The sequence below is a fragment of the Colletotrichum fioriniae genome, assembly GCF_027942845.1.
Source record: "Colletotrichum fioriniae strain IMI 355084 chromosome Unknown scaffold_10, whole genome shotgun sequence".
Taxonomy (NCBI): Eukaryota; Fungi; Ascomycota; class Sordariomycetes; order Glomerellales; family Glomerellaceae; genus Colletotrichum; species Colletotrichum fioriniae.
Window position 1 is genome coordinate 1,267,050 of NW_027076846.1, and position 13,420 is coordinate 1,280,469.

Here is a 13,420-nt window from a genome sequence, read left to right on the forward strand (position 1 = left end):
CCAGGCGCTCCAGGAGACCGAGAGAAAAAAAATTAGGGATGACGAGGCCACCACGGGTCCGTCGGCCTCTCCAGCTTGTCGTATTTGAATTTCTCATGATTTCGTACGAGAAGTGGATTTTGTAGGGTGGACATGTCCGCTTTTTCTCTCTCGTCCGCGGGCCGAGTAAAAATAAGAATGGTATCCGTAAATAAGGTCAACCGGGACATAGAAAAAAGAAGGATACTACTTCGTACGGAGCAGTGTATTAGACTTCACAAGTGTCACTGTGTCAGGACTCCCCGAATCCGCCTGACAGCACCGCTCATGGTGCAGATCATGTGTAAGGACCCAGATCAGAGATGAGGGCCGGCCGTTCGTTCTTCAAAGTTCGCCCATTTATCTGGCACATCTGGCGCGCAAGAGTCCCCCCCCTGACTCGCCCGCACTTTTTTCGTTTCCTCCCGAACGGGGGTAGCTAGCCATTTGCTTCGACGACGAATCATGAGATGTAGATCCCCTAAAAAGAAGCATCTCTGCGACGGTTCCCCCCCTTTCTCCTTGGACCGTGCGTGGCATCCTCCAAAGTCACATGTACCGTCACGTGCAAAAATCCGGATTCCTGGCGCCGGCCGGTTGAGTGGATCCCTTCCGGCGCCGACCGCGCCGCTCCCGTCCGGTTCACCTCATCTTGTCGCCACCACGAACCAATCAAGAGCATCCGCGGCCATCGCATCCTTCCAGTCAGCTCGTTGATGGCGGGTCTCCCCACTGGGTGCATCATGACAGCTGAAATGTACATTGAGCCTGAAAGGTATCCGTAAGGCATGCCACGCGTAGGGCTACCTCTCGCCCGACACCGTACATGTTTATGTACAAAAGATAAGATCGGATCGGAATTATCCCGCTCGTGACAAGCCACCACGAATCATGAGTGGTTCAAACATAGGAAATCCAAGATGTGAACCACGAAACAGGTATACATCAAGCCTGGTTTCCGCATTTTAGGCAACCAAGTCTCGTCTAAGAGCTATGCGTGTATGGTGTGACAGGAAGTACCATATTAGTAGCGTTAGCATTAGCAGGCCTCCCAACACGACCAATATAGATGATATATAAGCCGTGATGCGTGGCCATGCGTCCTCCCAGTAAAACTACCTACCCGTCATCTCATCAGATCTGGAAGCCTTCAGAGCATCAAATAAGCTTCAATCGACACGAAAAAGTCAAATGCAATCCATCCTCACATCACCCGCCACCACTACCATCAGAATGGACGAAATTGTATTTGCAAACCTGGACCGCTGGTACGCATTATAACCTCATCTTCCCCTTCCTTCCAAGCGTCCCAAGTCCCCGCGATACTCGTAGCTGACGTGCCTCATCCCCCAAGTCCATCATACTCCGTCAGTCATTCCTCCCAGCCTCGACACCTCACCTCCAACTCCAACCCCCTTCCTTTCTTGCTGACCATACCCCCAAAAAAACAGTCCTTCTTCGGCGCAATGGGCTGTATATCCGCCATAGTCTTCACAGTCCTAGGCTCCTCCTACGGCACCGCAAAATCCTCCGCCGCAATCTTCTCCGCCGGCATCCTCCGTCCCGACCGCCTAATGCAAAACACCCTCTGCGCCATCATGGCCCAGATCCTCAGCATCTACGGCCTCGTCGCGGCCGTCATCATCGCCAACCGCCTCGTCGAGAAGCAAGCCCTACACACGAGCTTCTTACAGTTTGCCGCGGGAATCAGTGTCGGGTTGTGTGGGCTCGCGGCCGGGTTTGCGATTGGCATTGTTGGTGATGCTGGAGGTAAACTTTGTTTAATATCCCATCACACCTCTTCTCCCCTCCCCCTCCCCCTTTCCATCTTTTTTTTTCGTGCACTCTCGGCTTTTTGATACCGACTACGGCCTTGGGTCGAGGGGCAGGAACAAGACAGAGGTCATAATGATAACTAACACCCGTCCAACAGTCAGAGCCACGAACCAACAACCGCGTCTATACACAGGCATGGTCCTAATCCTCATCTTCGCAGAGGTGCTAGGCCTCTACGGCCTCATTGTCTCCATCCTCTTGCTATCAACCTCGCAAACACAAGTCACCGACTGCTCAGGATCCTGAAAAAGACCCCCTTCCCATTTCTCTCTCTCTAGCACATGTCTCTCTCCAGCACAAACCAGTTCACTTTCAACGCCGTATCATTATTGTCAGACCGAAATATTGGTTCACTATACCAAATAATCAATAGCACTTGGCATAACCTCTGTATACACTCGGTGTAAACTCTTGAATTTGAAAACGCCGGGTATTGCAGCCATTGAAACAACGCTTGCGCATGCAAGGGTTCTTTTGCTATCATGTACAAAGATAAGAAGAGACTGCGTGCGTGCGTCTCAACCACAGAGGCCATCACACACGGTCCCTTTAAATCCTCCATTCATTGAGGTTATCCTGTGGCGTCACAAATGGCTCGTTAATCCTCTTAATGGCAAACTCGCTGCAAAGAATACTGCGTAATGTTAGCACACGTCACTCGTAAAAAGGCAACCCATTGTAAACTCACCATGCTGATGCCACCAACGAATCCAACTCCGTAATCATAGCCTCCCTCTTGGCACCATTCACCAGTCCTTTACTAATCTGCACCTGCAACTCGCGTATCCTCTTGCTCGTGCTGACCCCGGCCTGCTCCAGCACCCTCTTGCCCAGACAATCCGAGTGGAACGAGTGCTGGCACGGAAAGACGAAAAACTGCCTGCTCAGCAACGGCAGCCCGCAGACGTAGCACTTCTCCCCGGGCTCGACGATGGCGTACCGGTGATCCAGAGCGGCAATGTCCACCTTGATATTCGTTGCCGTCTGCGACGACTCGTCCATCTCCTTCTTCAACGAGTCAATATTGCGCCCGTAGTCCTCGAGCGCCGTGCAAATCTCCTCCTTGAAGTCGTCAATGACGACAAAATCCGGGAAAAAGGGGATGAGGTCCTCAATCTTTAGCAAGTCGCACCGCTTCAAAAAGTCAATGGCTGTCTTGATGCCGTTGGACTGCGAAATGACCTTGCGTGCAACGGCGAGCCAGAGTTTCTTCCGCAGAGACGGGTTGGACATGGGCCGGTCGGCAATCACAGACGCCAGCTCCACCTCGTTGTGCGAGAGCGCCAGGTCGACGGCTTGCAGGTACTGACCCATGCTGGTGTAGATGTGGACGCAAGACAGCGTGCGGTGGTACTGGATGCACAGGCGAAGGGCAAAATCCGGGTCGTAATTCGGCTCCTCCCCCTGCGATTCCAGATACGATAGCAAGCCAGCCTCATCCTTCGAGGTCTGGGCATATATCGAAACAAGAGTGTTGTGTACTGCCGAGTCCTTGGAGTTGAGCTGATTGATGACATACTGTAGATATCTGACGGCCTGGTTCTGCTGGGGGGTGCCCTCAAAGGTGCGGTTATACTCTAGCAGCGCGGGAATCAGCTTGCGAGGCTTCAAGTCGGAATGGCGCATGAGAATCTCAACCAGGTCCGAAGCAACGTGCGTCATAAGCACAGTGCTGTACCGGTAGAAAACCTCGGGGTCCGTCTGCTTCTTCAGCACAGTCAGCACCTCGGGCCACCTCTCGCGCTGGACCCAGTACGACAGGACGTAGTTGTAGTCGTTGACGGCGTTGGCAAAGTGCAACAGCTCTTGCTCCCGGCCGTGGCTGCTGATCACGTCGTATACCGTGCGCCGGTCGAGGTCAGACTTGTACTTGTTGACAAACTCCTGGAACTCGCCCTGAACAGCGTGGAGCTGCTCCTTCGACTGCGCCGGGTTGAGGCCGTCCGCCAACTCGGCTTGGGTGATGATAGTGTCATCCAGCGAGTTGAGCCTCGCCATGAAGATCTCCACCAGCCAACTCGCAATCATTATCCTTTGCATGACGGCCGCCTTCTTGGACGTGCTCAACTTCGCCAATAAATATTTCCTTAGGGCGTCAGGTTCGTTATTGTCGATAAAGGTAAGAGCCACCTCTTCGAATGGCTTATTGCTGCGTCCGTACACCGAGGCAGCCTCCATATACTGCCGCTTGGCAACGAGGTGGTCACCATACGAGGTCGCCACCGTCTCCCGTTGCGCGGGCGTCTTGGCATGCTGCAGCGCAGAGTCGAACTGTTGCAGCTTCAGCATGATCTGCCAGATATTGCGGTCTTCGTCCCTGACGACAACCTCGAAGATTTCCTGCGCCGTGAACATCCAGAATGTGTTCTTTTGCAGATCCACAGACAAGCTCACAGCCTTCTGCCCCGGGTCCAACACGATCTGATCATACACCACCTCTCCGGTCAGGCGATTCGTGGCGACCACGCGGCCTCCAATCAGGCTGACAATGTGCCACTGCGTGAGCGCAATCGCCTCGACGTAATCCGCCGTAGCTTTCCGCTTACTTCCCGGTCCGTCAGACGATGAACCAATCTTGTCCCGCGGAAGCATGCTCGACTCGTTGAATATCTTTTTGCCCTCGGCGCTCGAGGCAAGCTGCCCGTGGAAGATGCCCTGAGCAGACAGCCACGCGTAGGCCCGTTCATGCGCCTCGTCCTCGTACGGGTTCTGGTCGGGAGGGTCCGGCGAGACGACCAGCGCGGACGTCGCGGCGGCCGAGGCGCGCGACAGCTCGTGGATGACGGGCTGCTCCGACTCAAACAGCTTCGTGTACACCGAACCTCCGCTGTCGTGGCCGCTGCCGACCTTGCCAGCCAGATGAAACAGCCGGCTCTGCGTCGCAATCATCACACGCCGCATGTCTGGCCGTTTCGGTAAGGTATCGGCCCAGAGTCCCGTGATCGGTCCATCCGGGAGCTTGTGCAGGTTCTTGAGCTTGATGTCTTTTTTGTAGAACTCCGAGGTGGTCTCGATGGAGGCCTCGTAGATGTTGCCGTCGGCAGCGCCGAGTAGGATCTCGCGGGTCGACGCCGTGGGAAGCGAGGGGTTCCAGGCTACGCTCTCGATGGAGACGCCTCGCAGGCGGGCCAGGGCACGCGGGTGTTTGTGTTGGGAATGAAGATAGTAGTTCTCGCCGAGCGCCGTGCAAACGAGGAGGTGGGAGGCGGTCGGGTCGAGAAACATGCGGCGGATGACGCCGATTTCTGCCGGTTTCTTGGGGAGGTCAATATCTGCGAATGGCCCTCATGGTTAGCATATCCGTTGTTTCGTAAGTAGCAAAGCACCGTCATTTCGTCGACTGTAATACGCACCATCAATGTCCTCGGGCCTGTTAAGATCGATGCGCAAGATACGTCCGTTGGACAAGGCTAAAACTAAAACATTGTTTGCGACCTGGGCGGCGACAAAGTCGGCCGCGATGGAGAACTGCAGCTGGACTCGCTCGACGATGAACATGGGCAGCGCGGTGTCGTCCAGGTCGAGCACCCTGTTGCCGGCGGCGACGAAGCCGTTGGTGGGGTTCAAAGCCATGATTCGAAGGGGGGGGACTACGTTAAGGTCATACGAGCATCGTCGCTGGGGATCGTGGTTTCGCTTCGAGCGTTGTTGAGTGCGCCAGCTGCGGTTGCGCAAAGTGGACGGCTCGTTGGAGGCTGATGATTGTGTGTATGATCGCTGTTGAATGGATAGATGACATAGGCAGGGAGCTCGGCCGGCTCCCCACTGCAACCTGGGAACGGAGCTATGGCGGTACGTACTCTCGAAGCACCGAGCTCTCAGATGCCTCAAGCTCAAGGTATTAGTTGTGACATTTCACCACCCAAGGTTATTCGGCACCTCTACGAAGATCTTCACTAGGATTTCTTCATTTCACCACACAGCCAAGCATACTGCACCAAATGGAGAGCTTCATCTATTTTCATCTTTCTCTCGGTGATTATCCCTAATCTGCCTAGTAGCTAGGATATCTCTCGACCCCTTTGGTCTGCACAATGGTGCACCTCGAGCCCTCCTCGAACCTGCCATCCGCCATTTTGACCCAAGGAGTATCCTCAGTTGATCGCCTTTAAAGGCAAGGTACTTTTTCTCGACCCCGTCCGGTTTCCGTAGAAGGTAAGGTAAATAAGTAGGAGCTATGCAAAGTTTGTTGATCGCTTTTAAATATAACCGGCCAACCTCTTCTGCCGGTTGTGGAAGTTGCGATATATGTAAGTGAACATGAAGGTAATATCGGTTGCTCTAATTGCGTTAGGCCCGGGCTGTTCGTCACCCGGATAGAGCGGAAATTATTGCACTCCCCTCACCAAGAAGGTGAAGGTAAGTAGGTCATTCGACAAACTCAGACCGCCGTCTCAACGGCGGACTCATCATCGTCATGGTGTCTGCTGCAAGCATCCTCTCGTGCGGTATCATCCGTCTCATCCGCATCGTCGTTAAAAATCGGGTACACCCTCGGCGGCGTGACCGCGGTCGTCGGCTTTCTCCCCACCAACACGCGCGCCTTGACGATGAGACCATGCGACTTGATCGGATCTCTCGCCAGGCGCGCCATCTCCCTGGCGACGTTGTGGCACGCCGTCTTGACATGATCGGGCTCCCACCCCATGTACTTTGTAAGCGGCCGCAGGCACTCTGCCTCCAGGCCGTCGATGCAGGCAATCAGCCATAGCTTGCCCTCGCTCGACTCGAGATTAATAGGTATCGTGTGCTCCGTCAGCTTGATATCCGTGAAGCCGGCGTCCGTCAGCAGCTTCGGGTTCATGTGCGTGACGCCCCTCGCTCGCCCGGCCTTGACGCCCGCCTGCGTCAGGTCTCTCGACAGCTCGTGAATCTCGGACGTGGGAGGAAACTCTGAGAGAAATTTCTTGAACCCCTGCTGGTCGTCCCAGTCCAGCAGCTCGATCCAGCCGCCGGGGCGGATGACCTTGAAGGCCTCCTTGTAGATAAAGTTCCAGTCGAGGAACGCGCCCATCATATGGCGGAAGTGCACCAGGTCGAACGAGTTGAGCTCGCGCTCCCACTCGAGCTCGGCGTCATCGACTTCGAAGAAGCAGTTCATCGGTATTGACGTGGGCGCTATGGCGGAAATGTCTGTGCCAATGACCTCGCAGTTGGGGAACTCGTCCGCCATGCCTATCGCCCACTCGCCAATGCCCGTGCCAACGTCTAGTATCCTCTGCGGGTTCTCCATTGGTACCGTGCTTAGTTTGCCGTCGAAGACGTGAAGGTAGACTCTGTGGATTAAGCTCATGCGACACATTTCCCACTCGTCGTTTGGTAGGTGGTAGAGGGATCCGCAGTATCGACGACCGTTTTCCCATTGGTAATCCAACTCTCGCTCCATAAAGGACCTCGTTGACGACCTACAATGATCTCCTGGTCAGCCTACGTCTACACCGTCGTCGCTCGGTGTGCTCTGCAAGGGTATAATAAAATAAATAAAAAAACAGGAATCCCAAGGAAAAATACTCACATGTCTTGGTGATTTGGCGACGTCATGTAGGGCATCTCGGTGCGATGCGACTCGCTCGGTCGAGGGTAGTGACTCGGCGCGAAGACAGAGAAATTATCGTCGTCAACGTCCATGCCTTCCTCCTCTTGCGAATTCCACTCCTCGTCGGCCTCGAGACCGGCCTGCGAACCGTCATCGGTGCTGCCCATGACGCTCGTCATCTCCGTGGCGGCGCTCCCGGTGTCGCGCATGCCGCTCGACAGGCCGTCGCTCGAGTGGGAGGCGAGCTCGTCGGTGGTGGACATGCTGGACTCGGCGCCCTGCGCGGGGTCTGGTCGTGTGCTGGTTCCCTTGTTGCGCTTCTTGGTGCGCCTCTTCCTGGCCATGGGCGGCGGCGGCCGAGACCCGTCCCGTCCGTCTGTGCCACCCGGGGAGGGTCTGAGTTCGAAGGGGTCCCTATCGCGGTCTTTCTGTTGCTAGTCGGCGGCCCCGGAACGTCATGCCATGACCCGCGATGGGATGCTGGGAGGGGGAGGTTGTTGACTTTATTTGGCGGCCGCGAGTAGAAAAGGAGAATGGATTTGTCGTTCTCGTCGAGGTTGATTAGGTACCAGTAAAGGGCCAGTCAAGGGGCCAGTAAAGGGGGCGACGGAGTGGGTTCTCGCGGAAATCCCAAAGGACGGAAATAGAGGGCTGGCGATTCTGGTGCCAAATCCGGACGTTATCGGTCGGCCGATCGGTGGTCGCGATTGCGATTGCTCGGGTAGATTGTGGAAAGCGTCTTTTGGGAACCTTGGTGCAGACTTGAGAGAGAGGAACAAAAGAGAAAAGATGGTACGAGACCGAGTGCGGCAAAGCGGGAGAAGGTTGAAAGAAAGGGCCTCTTTTGAAGGGAAAACGCGGGAGGGCGGGACTAGGAGAGACGATGGCTTAAGAAACTCCTTTGGGGGCTTGGGGGGTGGCACGAAGTAGTGGAAAGGACGTTCGTTTTGAGGATAATCAGGCGACGACGTGACTTGCCAGTCGGGTAGGATTAACACTGAAATGGGAATGGCTGCTCCCGGGGAGACGTCCTAGTGCGGGTGCCCTTGGCCAGTGCATTACTCTACTCCCGCGCAGAAATCCTGACAGGTGCCGGGATGGCGACGTGGGAACCTCGCAAGGACGCTGGCGATGGACCGGGACGACGAGGACGAGCGACGAGGGGTGGGTGGGAATTGACGGGGCAAATGATCAAGGGTTGTTGTATTCGTACTCCTCGCTGCTCACTGGCATTCATACATTACCACGTCTGCGCCTGTAAAGGTAGACTGCTCTGGCTTGCATCGTTGAACCTGTTGGACAGACACCGACACCGCGGCAGAGACGGTGGGAGCTGCCGTGGAGATCTTTGCTTTACCAATGGAACCTACTACGGAGAGTACCTTATTCCAAGAGTCCGACTGGCTTAGAAACCAAAAACGGAGACACCAGAGCTTGGATGCCTACAGTCTCTTGGCTGCGGGAGTGGACAAAGGCCATGTCGTTAAAACGGCATCTTAATGGACCCAGAGGTAGTGGTGCGGGCTCGAAGTATCATTTCTCTGCGTCTGGACCTCTTGCCCCAATTCCAGTACGCTTCTATGCCTATGCCTAAGGTACGCATTATGCCCATGCAGGACGCGAAAGACACGAGATTTCATTCGTACCTTCGAGCCACCAAGCTCTCTGCATTGGCACGCTGGATATGCAAGGTCAGTGTGCTGCATCAGGGCACATACACGTTGTTAGAACTGTCGTGAAGAAACACTGGGCACGTATGGACAGTAATTCCAACCAGCTAAGATTCCCAGCGGTTCACAGATTGGATAAATAGGGATAACTGCTATGCTCGAGCATACACCGAACCATTTGTCTCCCTCATCTTCCTCCTCTCATCTAGAATGAAGTCTAGAATCTCAGACTGATACGATTCCCCGGGAAACCGCCGGTACAGGCAGTCAGCACCTTACTGCACCTAAGCACCCCAAGGTAGTAGTAGATGGAGGCTGCAGGCAAGCTGCAACATTCCCTCCACTTACCATCTCTTCATCTCTTCATCTCTTGACCTCTGAGAGTACGATACTACTTCCTCCTTATCATTGGTAAGCAAGGCGCACCAAACACTTCTGCGCGTCCTTTACCCCAATTCGGGGCTCCCACTCGCGATACTTTTTCCCAACAGCATGGGACGGAAGCCTGGGCTCAAGAAAGTGAAAAAGGAAAAACCCACGCACAGGCACTTTACTCTCCATCGCGGCGGTGCGTACACGGTCCAAGGACTCCCAGGCCCAAGGATGAGGGACAGCGCCCCCCCTCTCTCTCTCTGTGGCCCCCGCCGTTGGAACCTTGGAGGCTTGGGTTTTCCCTCTCAGACCCCACCGAACCACAAATCCGAAAGTCCACAACCGCGCCTCGGGGGCTCTATGTCTCTCTCCCAGGCCTCTCTCGCCACTCTGGTTGGCCCGGGTCTCGGGGATGGATGGGTCCGGTGGTTATGGATCAGGGTAGGTGGTCTCCCCGGGACCCCCTGCCCACACCTAATGTGCCCTTACCCAGAAGCTCAAGCACGTCCAAGGGGGAATGGAGAGGAGGGGGAATGGAGAGGATAGGAACCCAAAGGGAAGAGAAGAGAGAAGAGAGAGGGGGCCGAGCAGTTGAAGGACCATTGCCTACCAGTGTAATAGGATTAATTTTTATTTACGAATTTATCCACCCAGAAAACGGGAAATGTACTGTCCAGCCTTCATCCAGGTCCCAACCTGTGCGATAAAGAGGGCAATTCCTCAGTCGTGACTTTCCTGTACCTTACTTGACGGCCGCTTCCACCTTCCATCCGCCAGCCCATCGGGTTCCAATCAAATCTCAGATGGGGCATCAATTCCCCTCCTTCGATAATATTGAAGAAGCCGTACAGGGTGGTGTCCGGAGACGGACAAGAGCCCGATGACTATCGTTCGTAGCTATTTCAACATGCATCGGTGGCAGTAGCAGCAAGCAGGAATACTGCTGCACGGCATTACCAATCCTGCCAATCTAGGTAGGTTACACAAACCTCATAGAGTAGGTAGGTAGGTATCCGTGCCTCTTGTTCAGAGAGAACAAGTTCAAAATCCCTCCGCCTCCGAGAAGTCCGATCCCGAACCAACGAAAAGTTGGTGACCGGGGTGTAAATCCATCTCGAACCATTCGCGTGGTACCTTACCTTGCCTTCCCTCAACCACCTTCAAGAAGAGGGGGGAGAGAGCGGAGTAATATTACCGTTCGTATGGGTCGAGACTTTCCCTTTCGCCATACAGATGGTCCATTGACCTTTCAACAGTGACACCAGGACCTAAGTGAGAAAAGAAAAAAGCAAGCAAATCCGTAACCAAGGATCCACGTACAAAAAGTACATAAGATAGAATAATAGAAGGGGGGAGGGATTTCGTCGGACCATTCGGCTAGTTTGCTCAAGTCTTGAACACCCCCAAAAGCAATCAAATGAACCCAGCAACGAATCCTCCTGCATCTGCATGTAAAAATTACAGAAAGAGAATGGAAAACACGTGGTACAGCCCCTCCTCCCCTCACCTCATGGGAAGAATCACGAGCAAAAAGGAAATCCCGAAAAAGGAATATAGCTGAATGTTGCCAGGTTCATCAGAAAAGTCTTCGTGAGGCGCAGTCACAAAATCTCACTCTTGTCTTTTTGCACGTGGAAAACCTGTCTTCCTCAGATTGAACAGTGTAGCCCAGCGTTGCCTGTTCCATAACATCTCGAGGACTCAAAACGGTCTTAATCTGAGTTTGAATATGCCAGAACAAGAACAGACATAGGCTAATTCGATATGCCCCCCTGTTCCAATGCTTCTCTTTGCCTCGGTACCAAGGTAAAGAACCCAAAGAGATGGTTCACTCTCCAACAAGGACCAACATCGAAATGTGTGAACCTGCATACCGCCGCCCCCTCTCTCGCTTACACCTTGGCCCACATCTTGTCACGAGAGAGAGGGGAGGGGGGGTCAACTTCACTTCATGGCTAAATGATGATGACCTGGTATTATCTCCTAGTCTTGTGAGAGCTCATTGCTTCAATTGCGTAAGAAGATGCAGATGACAAAGGATTAAAAGCAGAATCAACCTCCCACGGGCCCAGAGAATGAATAGATTCCATTGATCATTACCACTTGAGCTACCCTTTCCCCACTCTCATGTGTTGGCTACCTTGGTCCTCCCTCTAGTTGAGGTAACAACCACTCGCTGTCAAACACAATATCAAGGAACATCAAGGCTACAAAGGGAACACATCACATGTGAACTTGACTTTTGGAAAAAGGGTTGATTTGCCGACCATCGACCATATGTTCTCTCTATGATTGAACCGCCATACTGTGTGCCTTTTACGCCCCCGCCATAAACCGGAGCCAGAAAAATGTGTTGTGTGTTGTGTTCTGCAAACTTGCCAAGCTTTCTTTGGCCATACGCCAGACCGTGTTGCACGTCTCTAAAGGATTTACATCATAACAATTGAAGGAACACACCCTTCCTCATGTAAATTTTCATGTCTCTCGTTCATCCCCCCTTCTCCCTACCAACCACTCGCCCACTGATAGCCTGAGGTCTATGCTCTAACAGAGTGGCCGTTGGTGCCGTTGACGCCATCAATCACCTTTCTCTTCTTCGACTCGGGGGTAGGCGGTGAGTCGGCCACGGGCTCCTGGTCCGCAGACACATCCAGTCCCTGAACGACGGGGAAGGGAGTGAGAACGGAGGTAATGTCACCCCACCACTCCTCGCCAAACTGGCGGTACCAGTTGACGGTGATGCGCAGGCCGTCGGCGAAGCTCGTCTTCTGGTCCCAGCCGAGCTGGCGCAGCTTGGTGCCATCGACAGCGTAGCGGTGGTCGTTGAAGGGACGGTCGTGTGTGTACTTAACCCACTTCTTGAACTCGTCCGTCGTGGAGAAGGGAATCTTCATCTCCTTGAGGAGATGGCTGCAGAGGTCAATGTTGGAGATCTCGTCGTAGGATCCGACGTTGTAGATTTGACCCATCTGGCCCTTGTGGAGAATGGTGTCAAATGCATCCGCCGCGTCACCGGCAAACAGGTAGCGGCGGGTGGGGCTTCCGTCGCCGTGGAGGACAACGGGCTGGCCTCTGTTCAGCAAACAACTGAACTTAGGGATAATTTCTAAGTCGGTTGGTCAGCTATGGTTCAACAGATTTGACGTGTTTTGATGACATACTCTCGGGGAATTGATGCGGTCCGTAAACGTTGTTACTGCGCACGATAATAACGGGAAGCTTGAAGCTCTTCTGGTAGGACTGGACAAGCATCTCTGCAGCAGCCTTGCTAGCAGCGTAAGGATTCGTGGGTGCGAGGATGCTGGTCTCCAGAAGGTCGTCATCGTCGTCGTTCACCTCACCGTAGACCTCATCGGTGGAGATGTGAATGAAGCGCTTGATGTTGACGCTCTTGGCACTCTCAAGCAGAACGTGGGTGCCGTAAACGTTGGTGTGAGTGAATCCATATGAGTTACCGAAACTCAAATCGACATGTGACTGGGCGGCAAAGTGGAAGACGGTGTCGATGTTGTACCGCTTCAGGCAGTGAAGGACTTCTGTGGGGTTGGTGATGTCGCCGTGGACAAAGGTGAAGTTTGACTTCTCATTCAGAACGCGAGTGTTGTTCAATGACGAGCAGTAGTCCAGCTTGTCGAATGAGATGATGTTGTAGGCGTCGGGGTAAGTGAGAGTGAGATGACGGACGAGCCAGCATGCACTTGTGGTATTTGTTAGCTTGCGGGCCAACCGCAGTGCCAAGACCGCGACTTACATGAAGCCTGCGCCGCCGGTGATCATGATGTTCTTGACATCGGGAAGAGGCTCAAACTTGGTGGTACCCTTGAGCAAGGGCGCCTCCTTCCATACACCTCCATCCTGGAAGAACTTGCCGTGACCATTGCTGTAGGCTTGGATTGAGGGTCAGCATCCACGGATGGTGATAAGGGTTGATAAGGATGGTTTTCAACGTACTGCTCGGCGCCCGGTTCTGGCCGTTGAGTTGAGTCAT

At 54.0% G+C, this 13,420-nt stretch overlaps 4 protein-coding genes across 4 annotated transcripts; 1 reads left to right on the forward strand and 3 right to left on the reverse strand.

The window, feature by feature from the left end:
- Positions 1 to 1,484: 1,484 nt before the first annotated feature.
- On the forward strand, positions 1,485 to 2,100 carry VMA3 (H(+)-transporting V0 sector ATPase subunit c; the record flags this gene model as incomplete). The annotated part of the gene is made up of 2 exons (XM_053190017.2): positions 1,485 to 1,788; positions 1,952 to 2,100. 2 exons carry the CDS (start codon positions 1,485 to 1,487, stop codon positions 2,098 to 2,100), a joined length of 453 nt encoding a protein of 150 aa, XP_053052439.1.
- Positions 2,101 to 2,403: 303 nt separating this feature from the next.
- PEP3 (tethering complex subunit) lies at positions 2,404 to 5,427 on the reverse strand (the record flags this gene model as incomplete). Its single annotated transcript, XM_053190018.2, has 3 exons — positions 2,404 to 2,488; positions 2,543 to 5,126; positions 5,208 to 5,427. The coding sequence occupies 3 exons, from the start codon at positions 5,425 to 5,427 to the stop codon at positions 2,404 to 2,406; spliced, it is 2,889 nt and encodes a 962-aa protein (XP_053052440.2).
- Positions 5,428 to 6,235: 808 nt separating this feature from the next.
- Positions 6,236 to 7,734, reverse strand: N0V96_008403 (uncharacterized protein; the record flags this gene model as incomplete). The annotated part of the gene is made up of 2 exons (XM_065758319.1): positions 6,236 to 7,259; positions 7,370 to 7,734. 2 exons carry the CDS (start codon positions 7,732 to 7,734, stop codon positions 6,236 to 6,238), a joined length of 1,389 nt encoding a protein of 462 aa, XP_065613074.1.
- A 4,235-nt stretch (positions 7,735 to 11,969) lies between these two features.
- On the reverse strand, positions 11,970 to 13,420 carry N0V96_008404 (uncharacterized protein; the record flags this gene model as incomplete). The annotated part of the gene is made up of 4 exons (XM_053190020.2): positions 11,970 to 12,538; positions 12,594 to 13,129; positions 13,184 to 13,319; positions 13,384 to 13,420. The coding sequence occupies 4 exons, from the start codon at positions 13,418 to 13,420 to the stop codon at positions 11,970 to 11,972; spliced, it is 1,278 nt and encodes a 425-aa protein (XP_053052442.1).